This window comes from Pezoporus wallicus, unplaced genomic scaffold (assembly GCF_028554395.1).
Source record: "Pezoporus wallicus isolate ANWC-B61680 ecotype Strahan unplaced genomic scaffold, APGP_CSIRO_Pwel_v1 contig_2012, whole genome shotgun sequence".
In the NCBI taxonomy this organism is placed as follows: Eukaryota; Metazoa; Chordata; class Aves; order Psittaciformes; family Psittacidae; genus Pezoporus; species Pezoporus wallicus.
Genome location: NW_026639840.1, coordinates 3,421,973 through 3,438,912, shown reverse-complemented (window position 1 = coordinate 3,438,912; position 16,940 = coordinate 3,421,973). Strand labels below are relative to the sequence as shown.

Below are 16,940 nucleotides of genomic sequence, written 5' to 3'. Positions count from 1 at the left end.
CGGGACTTGACGGGACGGGAGTGGGCTGCAGCGGGCAGCCGCCGCGCAGCCCCTCGCCATGCGGCGGCGCCCGGAGCGGGCGGGCAGGGCAAGGCAGGGAAGGGGGAGCCCGGGCAAATGCCTTCGCCGGCGAGGGACGTCTGCGCCCGGTGGCACGTACAGAGCAGATCTGAGAAACGTCTTCCCGAGCCGTCTCCGACACTCTGCCTGTCAAAGTTGTTTGGAAATGCTGCTGCTGACACAGTGACACGGGCAAACAAACCATCACATCGTATCTCCCCTGACGTGGTAAGTGGGAACGGAGAGCATAAACAGACTGTGGTACCTTCCCCGCATTCCCAGCGTGGAGGAGATGAGGACATGCCGGAAGATGCCCCGGCTGGCGTGCTGTTCCTCATTCCTACAACAGCCCTTTCACGGGAAGAAACCTCCGATTCCTGCTAACGGCACTGCCAGTATCTAGTTAATGTCAGAGACCCATCTGCACCGGTCGCTGATGTGCTCTGTCTACCGAGCAGGCTTTGTTGTCATCAATAGCGAAAACAACGCAGATTTTTTTTAGCAAGAATCTCTAACCAATTTTATTTTAGGGAAACCATTAGAAAAGACTGCATTAGAAATCACTGCAAATATCAATGACTATTTCATTTTCTTCCCACTTCGATACTAAAGACACTTAAGAACCCAGGTGTATGGGAATAGCAGGAATAATAATAATAAAGACAAAATCGTATCGGGAATTTACTCCTTTTGTAAGACATTTGCAGGGAAATCCTGTGGAGGGTCACATTTTCATCTAACTGAATGAATGACAGATGCGTGTAAAGAAAAGACATCAAGAAAAATACAAGGTTTTAGACAAAATACACATCTGTGTCCCTGTTGGAAAATTACCATAAAGAACAGAAATCTTTAAAAAAGACAAGGCATTTGCCATCATTTATGCCAGATATTTTTTTCACTAAACTGAAGATGGAACACGTCGCCAGACTGTAAGTCCCTCCCTGGGCAGAAGCCATGTCACCTCCTGGCAGGCAGGCTGAGTGCAACCAACAGCACAGCATAGCACGGGTACCCAGCAAACAGCTACACACACTGAACCCACCCGGGCTGAACCCGGGCTCCCCCAGCCCTCTGTGCCTGTGAAACCACACTCACGGACCTGGCCCGGCAGTGGCTGAAGGGCATTGTCTTAGTTCTGGTCATCCCCATCCAAAGGTACTCAATCCAGTTAAAAGACTTTGATGATTTTAATGAGTTTTGCATCAAAGACCTGGGCAAACTATAGCTTTCAGTGTCATTCAGTGTCACCACACAGTTACCATGTTGACAGTCAAAATGGGTAAAAACTAGGGATGTTGCCATAGCTGACTGATTTTTAACTCCAGCACCATCAGGAATGAACTGGTTTAATTGAGAACAAGTGACAGAGGGAACCTTCCCAAAACACTGGAAGAGGAAAATCACCTGCACTCAACACAAATCATCTGCTTTTGAGAGCAGCCCTCATGTAAAGAGCATGATAGTATTGTGGTTATCGCTAAATACTAAAGTGCAATCAATTAGACATTTTCAGGATCTGGGTGTTCCAAACATGAGAATGACAGCTGTCTTTTCAGAGGTGTCAGTTACTGTATTTTAAAAACAAGCATAGACAGGGAAAAGCCTGTGAAGGTCAGGTTTTGCCTTAGTCAGCAGACATCCCTTACATCCTATTTGCCTAGTCTTTCTCAGGATTTTGAAAAATATCAGCTGGAACTTTTAAATAATAATAAAAAAATTAACATAGCAAACCCCTAAACTGTTTTATCTAGTAAATACATCAGAGAGGAAAAAATGTAGAATAACACTTACATGTACTTATTAGAAACAAAACAAAAAAAAAAATGACAGAAGTATGGCGGTTGTGTTACTAAATATTTTTCGTATTGCAATAGCACTGACTCTCTAATCAATGCAGAAGCCCTATTTTCACATCTGTGCAAGGTGCTGTACACACAATAAAAGACAATCTTTATCCTACACCTTTTACCAAGCATGTGAAGAGTATGTATTTGAAAAGAAGTTAAACTGCCCATTACTATTTTCAGAGATGGTGTTCCTCATGCTCTCCTATCACAAGAATTGACCACAAACATGTCGCCTAAAATGAAATACAGATTTTTCACATGAAAATATTACAGGCTGAATTATTAACAGCTAATGATCACACATTATCAGTTTTTAATGAGGGAGTACTAATAATTTGCATTTTGCTTCAATATTCTTTACAGGTTTTCTTCCACCTCCTCCTCATAGTAAGTGTGCGCGTTAAAACTAGCCTCTGGTTTCACTTGGAGAACAAGATGGGCAAACACGTCTTGGGACAGTACTTCAGAGCAATTGGCGCTGTCTTTACAATGCTTAGAGCATCAGCACACTGTTTGGAACAAATCCCGAGGGTTTGTTGTTTTTTTTTCTGTAAGAAAGGGCACTTCTGCAAAAACAGTTTTTGACGCTAAACTTTTCCCTTATTTTTTCTTGATGGTGGATATTAACATTTCTTGACAGAAAGGGAGACAGAAGAAAAAGAGAGGCTGCTCTTGCGGAATCAGGAGTAATACAGGTTGCTTTACTGGGTATATTCTCTTTTATTAGGATTTACCATCTGTTCAGTCCCTCATTATATTTATTTCACAACTTCACAAACAGAAAGATGAAAAGGCTTTGAAACAATCTTACCTTTCACCTAAAGAGTTTTGAATTCTTTTGCAAAGATTGTTCCTATATGCCACAGCTACATGCAGCAATGAAGTGATCCCTGACTTCAAACTGATGTATAAAATACACACAACGTGCTTGTTTTCAAAGTGGTATATGCTGCACCTGACCTTTCACTTTAACCATTTCTCTCATCCAGACTTTTTTAAATTGACTATCACTGTTGGTCAAAACTGCCTATGATGGCAAAATTGAAAAGGTAGCAACCTTTTCAGAGACTCTGTCACTGTTTCTGCTGGTGTGTTATAGCCAGATCACTTCTGATCCTTAACAAACAATGTAAGAACCAATCCTAATCACTCATAAATTCAGCCAGAGAACTGCCATTCTTTCCAAGAGCTCCTACCAATGTTGAAAGTTCAGCTGTAAGTAAAGTTTAAATAGAAACAAAAAAGGCACAAAACCAAACACTAAAAATGAGCACCTTTGTAACACAAGTCTAATTAATAACAGGTATTTAAGCAATTGTCTGAACATAAACCAATAATGATAATACATAAAGCACCTTCCATAATATTGAACTACTATTTAATTTGATCTACTGTAAGAAATTAGCACGATACAGCCCCTACTCTGTTGCATGCATGCACATCTCTGTATGGCATATATTCTGTTCTCTGGAAGTGCAATTGACCAATAATATCATTGTCAAAGCCCTCCTTGATCTGTCTTCTTCAGTTTTCTCCCACAACTCAAATTAACTTTTTAAAAATAAAAGGTTGTCCCTAAAAATAGGCCAGGCCTGAATTCCCTCCAGTGTATGTGCCCATAGTTTCTTCAATATGAATCCTTAGATTCAGATTCTTGTCGTACATTCTTGAGTCAGAATTTATTTTAAATAGCTGAGCTCTGTTTCAACTTTGAGACTAAGCACCTGTGAGTCTATAGCACCAGGTACATTGCAATTCTAGTCCTTAACTAGAGTTCTGGGTAATTCTGTTGCTAGTAAAAGCAACTGCAGAAAAAGCTCTGTCTGAAGGTACTCAAAATAGTCCTATGACAGGTTGTTTTTTGGGGTTTGTCTAGTGATATTCAGCAACTGACGCATATCCTAAATTGCCTGTGTTAAGCTACATAAGGTTCTTGAATATGCTCTTGGTAGTTTTAATTTAGTATCTAATTCTTTCACAAAACTTGAAGTATCAGGTTACATTAATTTCTTGTTTATTTGAATTCATACAAAACCCTTGCGGATTAGAGATAAGATACTGTGAACTTTAATACTAAGCTTTTGACCCAAATGTAATTTAATGCAAATACAAACGTTGCTTCATCAACAGCTTTATCACTGGGATTGTACTTAATAGCATTCCATCTTTTTTTTTCTTTTTAATTCAAGCAATCAGAAAAATCTATTCTTCACCCTATTCTTCACTACTGCCTTACACACTGATTATAAAACATCCATGAAAATAAACAGTTCCAGTCAGAAAAAGAAGTTGGAGAGTCACGAGGTGTCTCATTCTAATGTACCACTCCAGAGATTTTGAGTAGTCACAGTTATGGCTAAATTACAGACAAGATAGCAGCACGCACTGAAGTAGTGATGCAAGTATTTCAAATCCCTGAGAGGCTGCTGCAGATATTATAGGTATGAAGTTATGCTACAGGAATTATGTTTCTAAAGGGGCATCTCATAGGTAAACAGCAGTAATTTAGAACTGACTCTCAGCATCTCCCTCAGTGAAGGATTTCAAGGGCAATACTCAAGAGAAACTTACAGGGACTGTTTCATACTGCACAGGATATTTTACTATCATGCATAATATAGGGTAAGCCAGTATTGCCAGAAATGCTGGCGTTTATGTTGAGCAGAAGAAAGTGTTTATTTTTTGATGTGTAACAGAATTTCAGTGAAAAACTGCCATGAAAGAAGAGTTGTGCCTATCTTATCTAAGTAATGTAGCACACAGCCCCTGTGAGACATACCAGTGCTTTCATCCTTACTTTATAGACTCCAGGGGAACAGAGGCTAAAAGGTCAGATGAGAATCAGGCATCTAAAAACTACAAAACTACACCTAAGAGAGCGTATACTCTGCACCACACTTTCTCCGCAGACTGGCCGCTAATTTCACCTTGGCTTCTACAAAGCTTCTCCCAGGTGTAAGAACAAGTTATTTTAGAACAGAAGGTGGTTGGGTTTTGTCTTTGTTATTTTGTTTGTTTGGGGTTTTGTGTGTGTGTTTACCATCGACCGACTGAAAAATGTGGCAATCCAGGTACTTTGAAAAGCCACTGATACTGTATTATGCTACAAAAAAGGACTTCATTCTCAACGGCTATAATAAAAGACATAGCATTTGCATAATTTTCCCATGAATACAATAAAAATAAGGAGAAAAATAACCGACCCAAAACCAGAAGTGGTTTCCAGACATGCACATTTGTATAGTGGACTTCATGTAAATGGACAGGTACAAAGATGTCCCCCAGCTCCATTCTAACACAAAAGTTCATTACTTATGCTACCATGGAAGCTATGTACAAGGATTTCAGCCTTATCCATGTTCTTACAATCCTTTACTAACAAAAGTGCCCTACACGAAAAACAATTTATACTATTTGTGATTTCTTTAATGTAATGCTAAGTGAAAGAAAACTTTGAGAAAAACCCTCCCAGAAACATAAAGCATGAAATGAATGTTTAGTGCTGTCTACACTTCTTTTTCAGTTTTTGCCTTCATCTAGGCTCTGCAGACAGGAAATACAAATACTGCTCCTCCATGTAATTTGGTAAAGGCTTCACATCTTCAGCTTCTTCTAGTGTCCTTTAACGCTCACATTTTCTCTAAATGAACAGAAGTACTTTGTGATCCTCACCTGATAAAAGGTAGCATAGGACATTCTCCCATATATGGCTATGCCCACTATACAATTGGTTTGCATACATTTCCAATGGTTCTTGGAAAATAGAACATCAGTAAAATGTTTTCAACCTCAAGAAAAGGCAGTTGTATCTAAGTAAACGGTAGGAAAATGGTTTGGGAGAGACATGTAGAATTTTATCTCTAGGGCACAACATGAGGTTTGAAAGCAAGCCCACTTGATCGGAGCACAGATTTGAAGATGGAATCGTCACTTCACTATGCATCAGGGAACAGCAAAGTCAAATCCCAAGTTTATTTTGTACTTGCTCTAATTACAGATCCCCTGTTGTCTGTAGTGCCTTTCAGTGCACAAAGCATCAATGGTAACAAGCATTTCACATCTGTCATGCGGCACATCTGCACACACTGCCACTCCTACAGACTGGGCTGAGACTCACCTATGAGAGAGGGTGGGTTTCATGGAGCTCATAGAGTTCATGGGGGGTTGCATGGGTAGCTTCCCTGGAGGATCGTTCTGCCGGCTTTTCTGGTGGCGAAGCAGCAAGAGCCGTCCCAGCTCTTCACACCACGATGAAAGCAGTGCTGTGCAAACAGAACAAAATAACAGTAAGCGCACAACCCAAGAACCGGCACAGCCAAGTACAGATGCATGCTACTGTAACAGGAGTCTCAATCCCAACAGACAAACCCCAGGAGTGAAGAGCTTGTCCACGATCGACCACTCATATTATTATCCTATCAAATTGAGTCTGTAATTGCCCTACACTATCATTATAATGTTTTTACACAAGTTACAAACATTCTGCACAGCCCAGGAGGGAGAACTTGTCTGAGCAGAGCAGCACAGAGATGAAGAATGGATAAAGCACAAAGACACAGGATAGCTGTTGTGAGTTAAAACAGACATGGAAGAATTTGTTTCACGCTCATAGAAATGTAACAAAAATATACAGAAGACATCATTCACAGTGGGGAGCAAAGAACAACAATATCTCTTTTCTGTTCAGCTATTTTTGTGCAAAAGATTAATTGGAGAGACATGAAGGGAAACCCATGTGCAAGAATCCATTTCCAAACCTGCTATCAGCCACCAGTCTTGAACACATAAACATGAGAATACAGCCACACATATGTATCCGTACATAACTTGCATGGATACAGCCATGAGAATACAGCCACATATATGTATCCATACACAACCTGTATGGATACAAAGTTAGCACTTAAATCTATATTTGACCCAGCACAACCCCTAAATGTGTATTTCCATTATGTGCCTAATCTTCTAGTCAATGAGGGCAATTCTGTGCTTAGAGGAAAATCATGCTTATGAACTATGAAGATGCAGAGGTTTCCTACAGGGACAAAAAGCTTCCAGCTCCAGCTGAAGGGATGAAAGGGGTCATTATCTCTGAAAACACGGCCGCTCCTTTATGCAACCACACTCAGAAAAGACCAGCCCCTGTTACAGAAACCACCTACTTTTCAGTAAGCACAGCCCCAGAAAGGGACTGCAGATGAAATCTGGCTCCCATGAGTGTGTCCAGCCAAGACACCCCACTGGAGCCTCCAGTAACACCCAACTGAGCCTCAAAACTGCATGTTTAATTCCAACATCAGCAGTGCCTCTGGCAAAAAATCACCAAGGCACAATGCAGTGAAGAGTTTCACCAGAACAAAGTGCAGACTAATTGCAAAATTCTGCAGTTGAAAAAACATTCTCAAGGGGCAGCGCTTGGGGGTTTTCCTTCTTTAAAGTATGCTTTACAAAGTCCTCAGAACAATAAAATCCTTCATATTTAATTTTTAACTAAGTGCTTTCCTGAGGTGTTATGAACGGAACACAGATCAACAGATTGCACAAGTAGGTGAGAACCAGAACACTGCTCAAAACCCAAGCTGCCACAATGGTTCAGAGTAGAAGAGCTACACATGTAATTTTAGGCTTCCTGGTTTAAAAGAGACAAATGCAGAATTCACTAAAATTGTGGCTTTCATTTTAATTTCTTATTTTTCTAGTGTGTTTTTGGTTTTTTTTGTTTGTTTTTGTTTGTTTGTTTTTTTTTTAACCAAATAACAGAATCATAAGCAGTAGCAAACTACCATTTCAGGGTATACCACCTTCTTTTTTCAGTAGCTATTGTCCGTACAGTACCCTTAACAAATTGGAACAAATTCAAAGAGACTAACTGTAAAATCGTGCGGGGGGTGAGGGGGGAGAGGAAGACCAGTTTTGCCAAGAGCACCCACAAATATGATTTTTCAGTACCAGAAACAATTGGAATTATTCAAGTTTAATGGCCACACAGGAAAAGTACTGAAAGCCCGAGCCATTCCTGTGAATAAATCGCACATTTGGACAAAGGAGAGGTAGTAATTTCATTGCATTTATCAAGCAGAAGGTCAAGAGCGGTGTTTAGGGAGGCATTTTAGAGCTCTGCTGTGACAAAAAGGGGACACTGCTTCTTTATGTAACTAAATATGGTCACTCGGAAATTGTCAGCCTCACATGTAGCTACAGAGAGCATTCCCCCGAGCAATGTGAAATGTTCCAGCAACGAGTGTCAGCCTAGGCTGCTTCTCTATTAGCCAAGGAATCTGTCAACAAGCATTTGATCAAATTATACTCACCTTTTATCCCTGGCATATCACCACTAATGTGCCAGTGACAAAGGCGCCCTCCCCTTTTCCAGCCACCTGGAGACACAAATCCCTGCCTTGCAGGGCTTCTTCCTGCACACCACTTGAGCTCTGAGAAACAGGAACAAAGTGTTCTGCTGAACGCTAAATGCAGCCGTTGCAGAGTAATAGTGGATGCTGAGCACTTCCACAGCAGAATGTAATTACTACAGCATCAAATGGAAATCGTCCATCTTAAATGAGGCTTTGATGGGAGGAGGGAGCTGCTCCTTCTGCACACCTATGTGCACTTGACAAACAAGATAAAAAGCAAAACCCCAATGGATCTGAGGGCAAGAACCAGCAAACAAAAGACAAACCTGCTTGGAAAAAAAGTGGAGTAACTCCTGGAAAAGGAGTAAGTAATGAGATAGTACTGCTTTGGTGAGGTGAAGATAAGGAAAGATCTTAATGAGTTATTATTATTACCAATATCCAATACACACATGTATAAAGGTGAAATGTAAACCATTAAAGAACAAAGAGGTCCTCAAGATAAGCTGGACAGTTTCACTCTCCAATTTATCTAGAGAGGAGTCATGTTTTTAGAAACTAAGAGACTGCAGGTATTAAACGTAGCAAATTTACTCATCCCTATCACAGCACTCATTACTGAGAGGTTTAACCTTTCCTCCCTCGGGACATTTCAACTCATACACCATGTATAATAATTGCTCTCTTTCCTGCATCAGTGTTTGTGCACGGAATGAAAACAAGAGTTGTTTGTAGCCACCTTAGGAGTAAGCAGTCCCCCTCTATCCTGTTCAGTAAGAGCAAGAACCATCTAAAGGAGTCTGCTCTCCTCTACTAAAAATGCAGGGGCAGTCTCCATTCCCCCCTGCCCCAGCTACCTCCACCGCTCTGATCTCGGCTTGGTAAGATGAATATATACCCCACACACATCTGGTACAGCTGGCTTTTGGAGAACATCACTTCCTGGGCTATTCAAGCATGATGAAACAAATTCAAAATGAATTTACAGATTACGCTATTCATCTTTAGTGTACTTAGTTACTGCTTTTTATGCTGACAGTATTAGGCGTATCTCAACTCATTTACACTCAAAGCACGAGAATTTCAGTATCATATTATAATGAACAGATAAAGCAGCAAGCACAAAGGACAGCTACAGATGGTGCCAACAGTCAGTCTCTCCCTCTCATAGCACAGCCAAGCAGCTGCTTTTTCTTCCCCCTTCGCCCCTCCTCCTTGTACAACAGGAGCACAGATTTTGCAGATGGACCATCCACACCGTCTCTCACAGCCTCTTGCTGCGGCAGTTTAATGATCAGATTTAAATCGTATTCCTGTGTTGCACTGCTACAATGTCCCTTGCATGTAATGATGCGGCTTTCCTGCTTAAACTGAAGTTAACTGTTGCAATGGGGGAGGGAAAGGCAAAATCCCTAAATGTGCACCCCCACATGCGCCTCCATACGCAGCCCAGGTGTAAAATACAACCTGGTTAATAAACTAAAATTGACATTTTCAACCCTTGTTCACTCATGGAGGGCTCTACCAGCTCATGCCAAAAGATGCATAATAATGGCAATCAAATGACGTGATGACAGTTTAAGTGTATTCAAACATTTATTTGGCTTAAAGGGACACACTCTGGGATGATTGGTGCAATATTTGACCTACTTTTCTCCATTTGCAAAACCTGTATCATTCTTAATGGGACTGCATTTTACTTTGAGCATTTGATGTATTTTCATAGAAATAAATCGATACTGATTTGCTAATGACGACTGTGTTAAGAAACCAATGCAGAAATGAGCAGCCTCGGCTTTCACATTTGCGAAATAGACAAAACCAGAAAGATTTAAAAATAAGAGAAATTTCAATTATGAGTCGCCCAAGGGGTTTGCCTAAGGAAGTAAGAGAAAAAAACACATTCAGACATACTCAGCTTGGTGCTAACCAGTCCCATTTTTGTTTCTCCTTTCCCTGAAGAGGAGCAGACGTTGCAGGAGTGTGTCTCGGCACAGAATGTGACCGACCTCTCCTGAAAATACTCATAAATACTCCCACACACCCGGAGCTGGCCACACTTTATGTCCTTCTGAATGCCTCCTGGAGTTTTAAACACTTTCATTGAAAAAAATCATGAGACATCGCAATGAATCCAACACTGGGATCCTGAGGACAAGGAGAGGGAAGAGGGCTGTAAGGCAAAGATTTCTTTTTTCTCCCCTCAGCCTGAGTCACATTTCAAGCATTTTTCTGCAACCGCAGAGCTAAGCCTTGTTTGAAAGAGAAAGGAAGCAATTGTTATTTAATCCCCTGCCTCTAGGAGCCAGGTCTTTAAGAACATGCCAAATATCACAAGATTTGCGACACAATTACTAGGACTGGCCACATCCCTGGGTACTGCTCTTTTCATGTGAGGGCCCTTCTGTGCTGAAAACCTGTCAGGCAGTATGGAAACAAAGGCTTCTGCTGCCCGCTCCGTGGCACCTTCCCATCCCTCAGAGCCATGTGTGCCTATCACTCACCAGTAGCACCAGGCACTTCGGTGAGGAAAACCAAGGAGTTGGAGTTAGAGCTGGGGGAAGCCATGGATCACATCCAGGCTACCCGCTCCACTTCTTACTTCTTCTTGGTGACAAATGATGCTGGCGTACTTGCAACAATTACGTACTGGGTGCTGATGACGCAGCTCAAAGGATAGTTTATAGCCATGGCACTGAATATTGGTACAGCCTGTTACAATCCCTTTTGGGTCAGGGAACAGAAAGGGGAAGGAAAACAGGCTAAGTGATCAATGCTACCCCATAGATTCACTAATGCATTTCATTAGCTGCATCCACACCAGCTCAGATAGCTGCAATCCCGTAACTGACTGATTTAACTCAGAGCTGTGCAAAGTGCCGTAGTAAGCATCTCAGAGTGAATGAGCCAGTCGGCTCCCTAGAAAGCAAAATACAGAGAAGCACAGGGCTAATCTATTTACCTATTATGATACCCTAGTATTAGTTACAGCTTATCACCTCAGTAAATCGCTGCCTCTTGTTAGGAAACATGCTTAAAGGTGCAGCAAACTGTTATTTACAGGCAGACACTATATTTACAGCCACAAAGACAGGTGAGGAGGGGACAGGACAACAACTCAGTAATTTCAATGCCTTCTGCTTCCCGGGAGACTGCTGGAGGAGCACAATAGGATTACCGCTTCCTTGCTGCAGTTAAGCTGCAGTAGATAGTTCAATAGGCATACTAGCAGACCCGTATTTCTCACTCACTGCAATGAAAATATTAGGAAAATAGGAGGAGTTTGATTTGGAAAGCTATCTGTTCAGCACCGTCTCGCTAGTTTGGTTTTCTGTCTCGAAAGGAAACGCATTTGGCTGAAAAGATATTTACAGCATAAGCAAGAAAATGCAACATCTTTTTTGCAGGTCATAACCATTAATTTTACGTTGCTTTTAGAAACAAATCTGTATTTTTTTACTGGCAGAATTACAGTTAAGTGGAATACGGAACTACCGAGGGCTTTCTATCCTCCTCTGTATAGACTGCAATCTAAATTCAGTTTTTATAAATTATCCAGTGAAATAATTTGGTGGGGTAGGAAGGGAAGCAGCAGAGAAGGAGAGAAGTGGAAATTACTATTATCTTGACTATTTAAGAATGATAGTCTTTTTACACAGGAAAATGGAGACTACATACTGTTTGGAAAAATATATAAAAAATGTTAACTACCTGATGATCAGTGTGCTGTAGTCTTAGAAAAGTCATTTCAATTGCATTAAAAGGATGGAATCTTTGTCCACAATTTGGAAAGCAGTAAATCAGATGTTTTCCTTGTGTTTTAAAAGCCATTTTGTTTTTAAGGAGCTGGGGAATGGAGAGAGAGGAGAAATTGTTCATCCCAAACTATTTCAAGGATTGATTTTCCTGCAGCTCTACTTCTCACACACTCCAGGAGAGCCTGGCAATGGCTGGCTAACCTGTCAGACAGTCAGTCAGGGTAGGAAAGCAAGGCCACAATGGAAATAGGATGCACCTATCCATTAGGAGAAATTCAGAGGATGCGTGTTTGCCCCTCCTCTTCAGTTCTTTCAGTGTACCGCTACGTGTCCTAACCCTGCTACAGACAAGCCCTACCCCTGTCATTACACAAGCTTCTGCTGTGTATCTGCCTCAATGCGGAGAGCACAAAAGGAGTGTATATAATGCCAATTACAAAGCAGAAGTAGTCATTTCTCAGCAGTCTGGCTGTTTGACACGGACTCACAGCAGTTCCCAAGGAGCCCACCCCTCCTTCCAGGTCTATCTCTCTGGCTGCCAGCAGGTGCCCACTGCACATGCAGGGCCCCATGGCACAGAGCCTGTGCTTGCTCCCAGGTGTTTGTTCCCAACTCATACCAGGAGGCTTACACCCCAGCTGGCTGCTTTTCTGGAGCACCTGAGGATTGTGCTTGTTGCTCTCCATCATGCAAAATAAATCAGTGATATGAGCTTAAAGAGTCCAAGGAAGTTGGATTAAACAAACTGATTTTATCTGGAATTAGAAGTACCAACACAAGTGAGGAGTACCACTGCCAAATACACACAGGTTTAGAAGGTGCTAGTCCCAGTGACGGCACAGCAAACCTCACAGAACTGAATTCCCTAGCAGAGCAAAGGCAGTGGCTGGCTCAACCCCTGCTTTGGGAGACATGAACTGCCCACTAATTGCAGAAGGAATACGAAGTCAACACCACAGTTCAACATTGTGAAACAGTATGGTACGTGTTTCCACCACTAATATCCAAATAATGCCCTTTATTACCAATGCCTCCTTCATTACTATAGCTAGAGCTGTGTCCTGCAGAAATACCCACCTTTGCTCTGGTAGGATCTATCACGCAGTTATATATTATCATTAAAAAACAAACACTACACAGGTTTGTAGCAAAATAGATAACGTGGGGAATGCCTAATTAAATGAAATGTAATATAAAATTACATAACAGAGGTTTTATTCAATAAAATCCTTACTGCAAACCTGAAAGTTATCTAGCATGTGCTTTCAAGGGTGCTGCATAAGAGTGACATGAAGCAGAAGTCTGGTCTTGAATATGGGTCCAGCTTGTCTTGGCTTATCTTCAGGTCTTCACAAATACCTCTCAAAACACATATATTGGCTTCCAATTAGAATATTACATGCTGGAGACACATATTTGAATACTGCTATCCTTATCCCATGACTTCAGTAGAACCGGGATTCTCCAATTTCCTTCTACACTTGCCAAAACTTGGCAGAGCATCTTACCAGATTCACTACATTAACTTTGAAGTAATACATTACAAAACATAGCAACAATGGCTCAATTTGGCAAGCACAAAACACTCTGCTTGGATCCAGATAAAGTATGTAAGCACCTCATTTAGGCTTAGTTGTAACCACATTGCTACATCTGAAAACATGCCCCATTACAAAGAAAAGAGAAAGCTGGTTAAAGGCCACCAGCTAGGCAATCTTGCATACAGCTTTCCAAAGGAAATGCACTCCAATAGCATTAGATTGCTTGCTTTCTTACTCATCCAATTGTTGGTTTCACTGCTTAGAATTCAGACAACAGTGTCTTTCATTACTGCTGTATGTGTTTATTTCATAATGCCAGTTCCAGTCATCAACAGACTTCACACATAATGCAGGCATCTGAAAAACGGAAGCGACTCACTTTAACCCGTCTTTAGCTAGATTCAAAGTGGTGACCTCTAGGTGAGAGGATCAGTTTCACTTAATCCATCCTGAGCCCTCCAATTACTACTGTAAACAACTCTTGAGCTAACGCTACCACCAACACCCGATAGAGCTAGGAAAATATACTAGAGGAGTGTAACCAGAGACTGAATACAGGGAATCCATGCACAATCAGTATGACGATGGAAGTCTGGAAAAGGGAAAACCTAGAGGCTATTTCCCAAAAGACTAAAGGAATAACTTCAGAATTGAAGGCCCAGTTTCCTACTGGTGAAAAGTAACCCGAAGTATCCAAAAGGACCAAAAGGAAAGTAAAAAAAAAAACAAACAAAACAAAACCAAAAAACAAAACAAAACCAAACCCACAAAAAACCTCAACCAAAATGGATTTGTCAAGAACAAATCATGCCATTACTTCTGTACCTTCTGTACACTAACAGACAAGAGACTTTGAGCATAGATTTGTTTGATTTTAGTGAGGCTTCAGTGATGCTTTACATGACCTTCTTACAAATAAAAAACGGAAGTAAGGTCTAGCTGAATGCAACACAAAATGTCTGAAAATTTAAGCTTACTGAACTATTAAACCAATGGTCAGTAATAGAAACAAGCATTATTGGCTGGGTTTTTGCAGGAGTTTGTTCTGGGTCTGAAACTACTGAATGCTTCATTTATGGACATCCATGACACAAATGGATAAAGTGCTAGAACATGTTCTGGGTCAATTTACAGATAGCACAAGCTGGAACAAAGCATCAGTTCACTGCAGAACTGGTGTTGAAATCATCTTGAAAAGCTGGAGAAGTGGTCCGAAACTATATCCAAGAGGGACAAGTACAATGCAGCTTCCTAGCAACAGGGTGAGAATCACCTTCAAAGGCAGGAATTCTCAGAAGTGGAGCTGAAGGCACTAGCTGTGCAGAGGCTGAGCTGTGCCACACTGCTGCAGCAAACTCAACTGTCCTCCTTGGGTACAAGTCTGAAAGATGCACAGTTCTCCTTTCTCCCTACCCCACCACAATGTACAGTCCAGAAGGGGAAGAAAAGTTACCAAAATCATTATGAGAAACCCCATCAATATAATCTGCACTGAAAGACTGCATGGAGTGGTGGCATGGCTTGGTGGTGTTGGTTTGGATTCTTTTCGAAGAGCAAAGATTGACAGCAATATTTATCGAGTAACAAAGCACCACCCTCATCCTCAGCAGAACTGCAAAAATATAATGTACAAAGAGACAGAAAAGACACAGGTTAGGTATCAGAAGCATCATAATGCTACTAAATTCCCTAAGGGGCAAGTTGATGAATTTTCCATGAATGGAGATGTCGAGGCACAGTCAGATAAACGTCCAGAGAGAACAGTACTAGGCATTCTCCAGGCAAGGGGTATGGCATAGATACCATTGAAGTCTTTTACAATTAAATGACTCTATGGTTGTGAACACAGAAATTTCAATCAATCAGCTTGCATCAGAAAAATATTTAAATCTGGCTTGTCTTTGTAATTATTCTAAATAGAAACGTAAAAAATACTGAACATCTCAGTTACAGAGTGGGGAGCTCCTGCAGAGACTGCTGAAGTGGCCATCCAGCTACATGGCTTGCTGGCTGCATTTTACAGATGAAAGAAAGCGAGAGCAGGTGATGTGCTGAAGGTCACACCTTTGGTGACAGAACAGAGAGTCACACCTTTGGTGACAGAACAGAGTCCCAGAACAGAGAGGATCATGCACCTTCCTCTCTTTGCAAGGTAAAACCACAACCACCACATCAAGGGCTTACTGCTTTGTGCCCACAGTTTCTGTGCCTGCCATGGAACATTTTCAAACAACTGTAAAACATCTGGAGAGGCTTTCAAGAAGAGAAAAAAAAAAATTACAAAAACCACACAACCAAAATTTATAGCAGAAACGTGTTTCCAAAGTTAACATTGCACAGCCAGAACTTCTGAGGAGGACCAAAAGCTATTTTAGGAACTTTTGGTTCTGCAGTCTTTTTCTTTGCTTTAATTTCACATTATTTTACCTTTTTATGGGAAAAGAATGTTTTACCAGGTGTCCTCAGGAATTTTTATTTTTGTACAATTTGTGTGATACAGGCATTGCCAACTTCTCCTGAAGTGCTGAAGGAAAAAAATGTTCACTTTCGAAGTTGGGGGTTGCAGGACAATTTTTCATGCTATACAAACTTTGTACTTGAACAGAACCAAGCTGAAAGCACTGTGACCCCTACCTTTGCATCGTTTTTCATTCTGAAAGAACAATTACAGCTACATATAAAATAACCTCTATGTGCTGAACATGAAGACAATTAACGACATCAGCAAACTCAGCCTGCAGGACTGTTTAACTTATTTCTGTTCCAACAATACAGAGCAGACAGATGTGTGCATGGCACTGCACTTTCAAGACTGATGTTTCCCATCTCACTGCCCAGTTGATGTGTCAGTTTTCTAACAAAGTCATTATTTCTCTTTTCCCTGCTGTTCCCCACCAACGACACAAACCCTGTCATCTTCTTCCCATTACTAGCAACCTGCTCTGCTCCTCCGGTACCAATCACCTTTTCTTGAGAACTGCCTAATTAATTAACATTCAATTAACAGACCAAAGTTAAATGCCAAATAATTGTTCCCAAACTGCACCCGGAAACCGGGCAACTAATGTGAACAAAAGAAAGAATTTAGTACCCTGAAAGTTGTTTTCTTCTAGCTCTGTTTTAATAAAACCCAGTTATATGAAAGAGGCATTCTGCGAGCCATGGATGCTCTTGTTAAAGCATTCTGATACCTTTAAGATACAAAGTGAACTGTGTTTATTTTATTGCCAATAAAGCAAACCTAGCAAATCATCTATGCTCTGTTACAATAATGCCACATGGAAAACTCAAATTGGCGTAAAGTAAGACATCTAAATAACCCTACCCTGATCTTCAGATTTTTTTTGACTGTGTTTTCATGATACAAAGTGTTCAGCA

At 41.1% G+C, this 16,940-nt stretch overlaps 1 protein-coding gene across 8 annotated transcripts in view; it reads right to left on the bottom strand.

The window, feature by feature from the left end:
- Positions 1–16,940, bottom strand: part of ZMIZ1 (zinc finger MIZ-type containing 1) — a 339,908-nt gene that overhangs the window by 40,915 nt on the left and 282,053 nt on the right. For all 8 annotated transcript variants that reach the window (XM_057416419.1, XM_057416415.1, XM_057416417.1 and 5 more), the window contains one exon: positions 6,028–6,172. In XM_057416419.1, the coding sequence (XP_057272402.1) occupies positions 6,028–6,172 (145 nt within the window). The remainder of the gene's footprint in view (positions 1–6,027; positions 6,173–16,940) is intronic.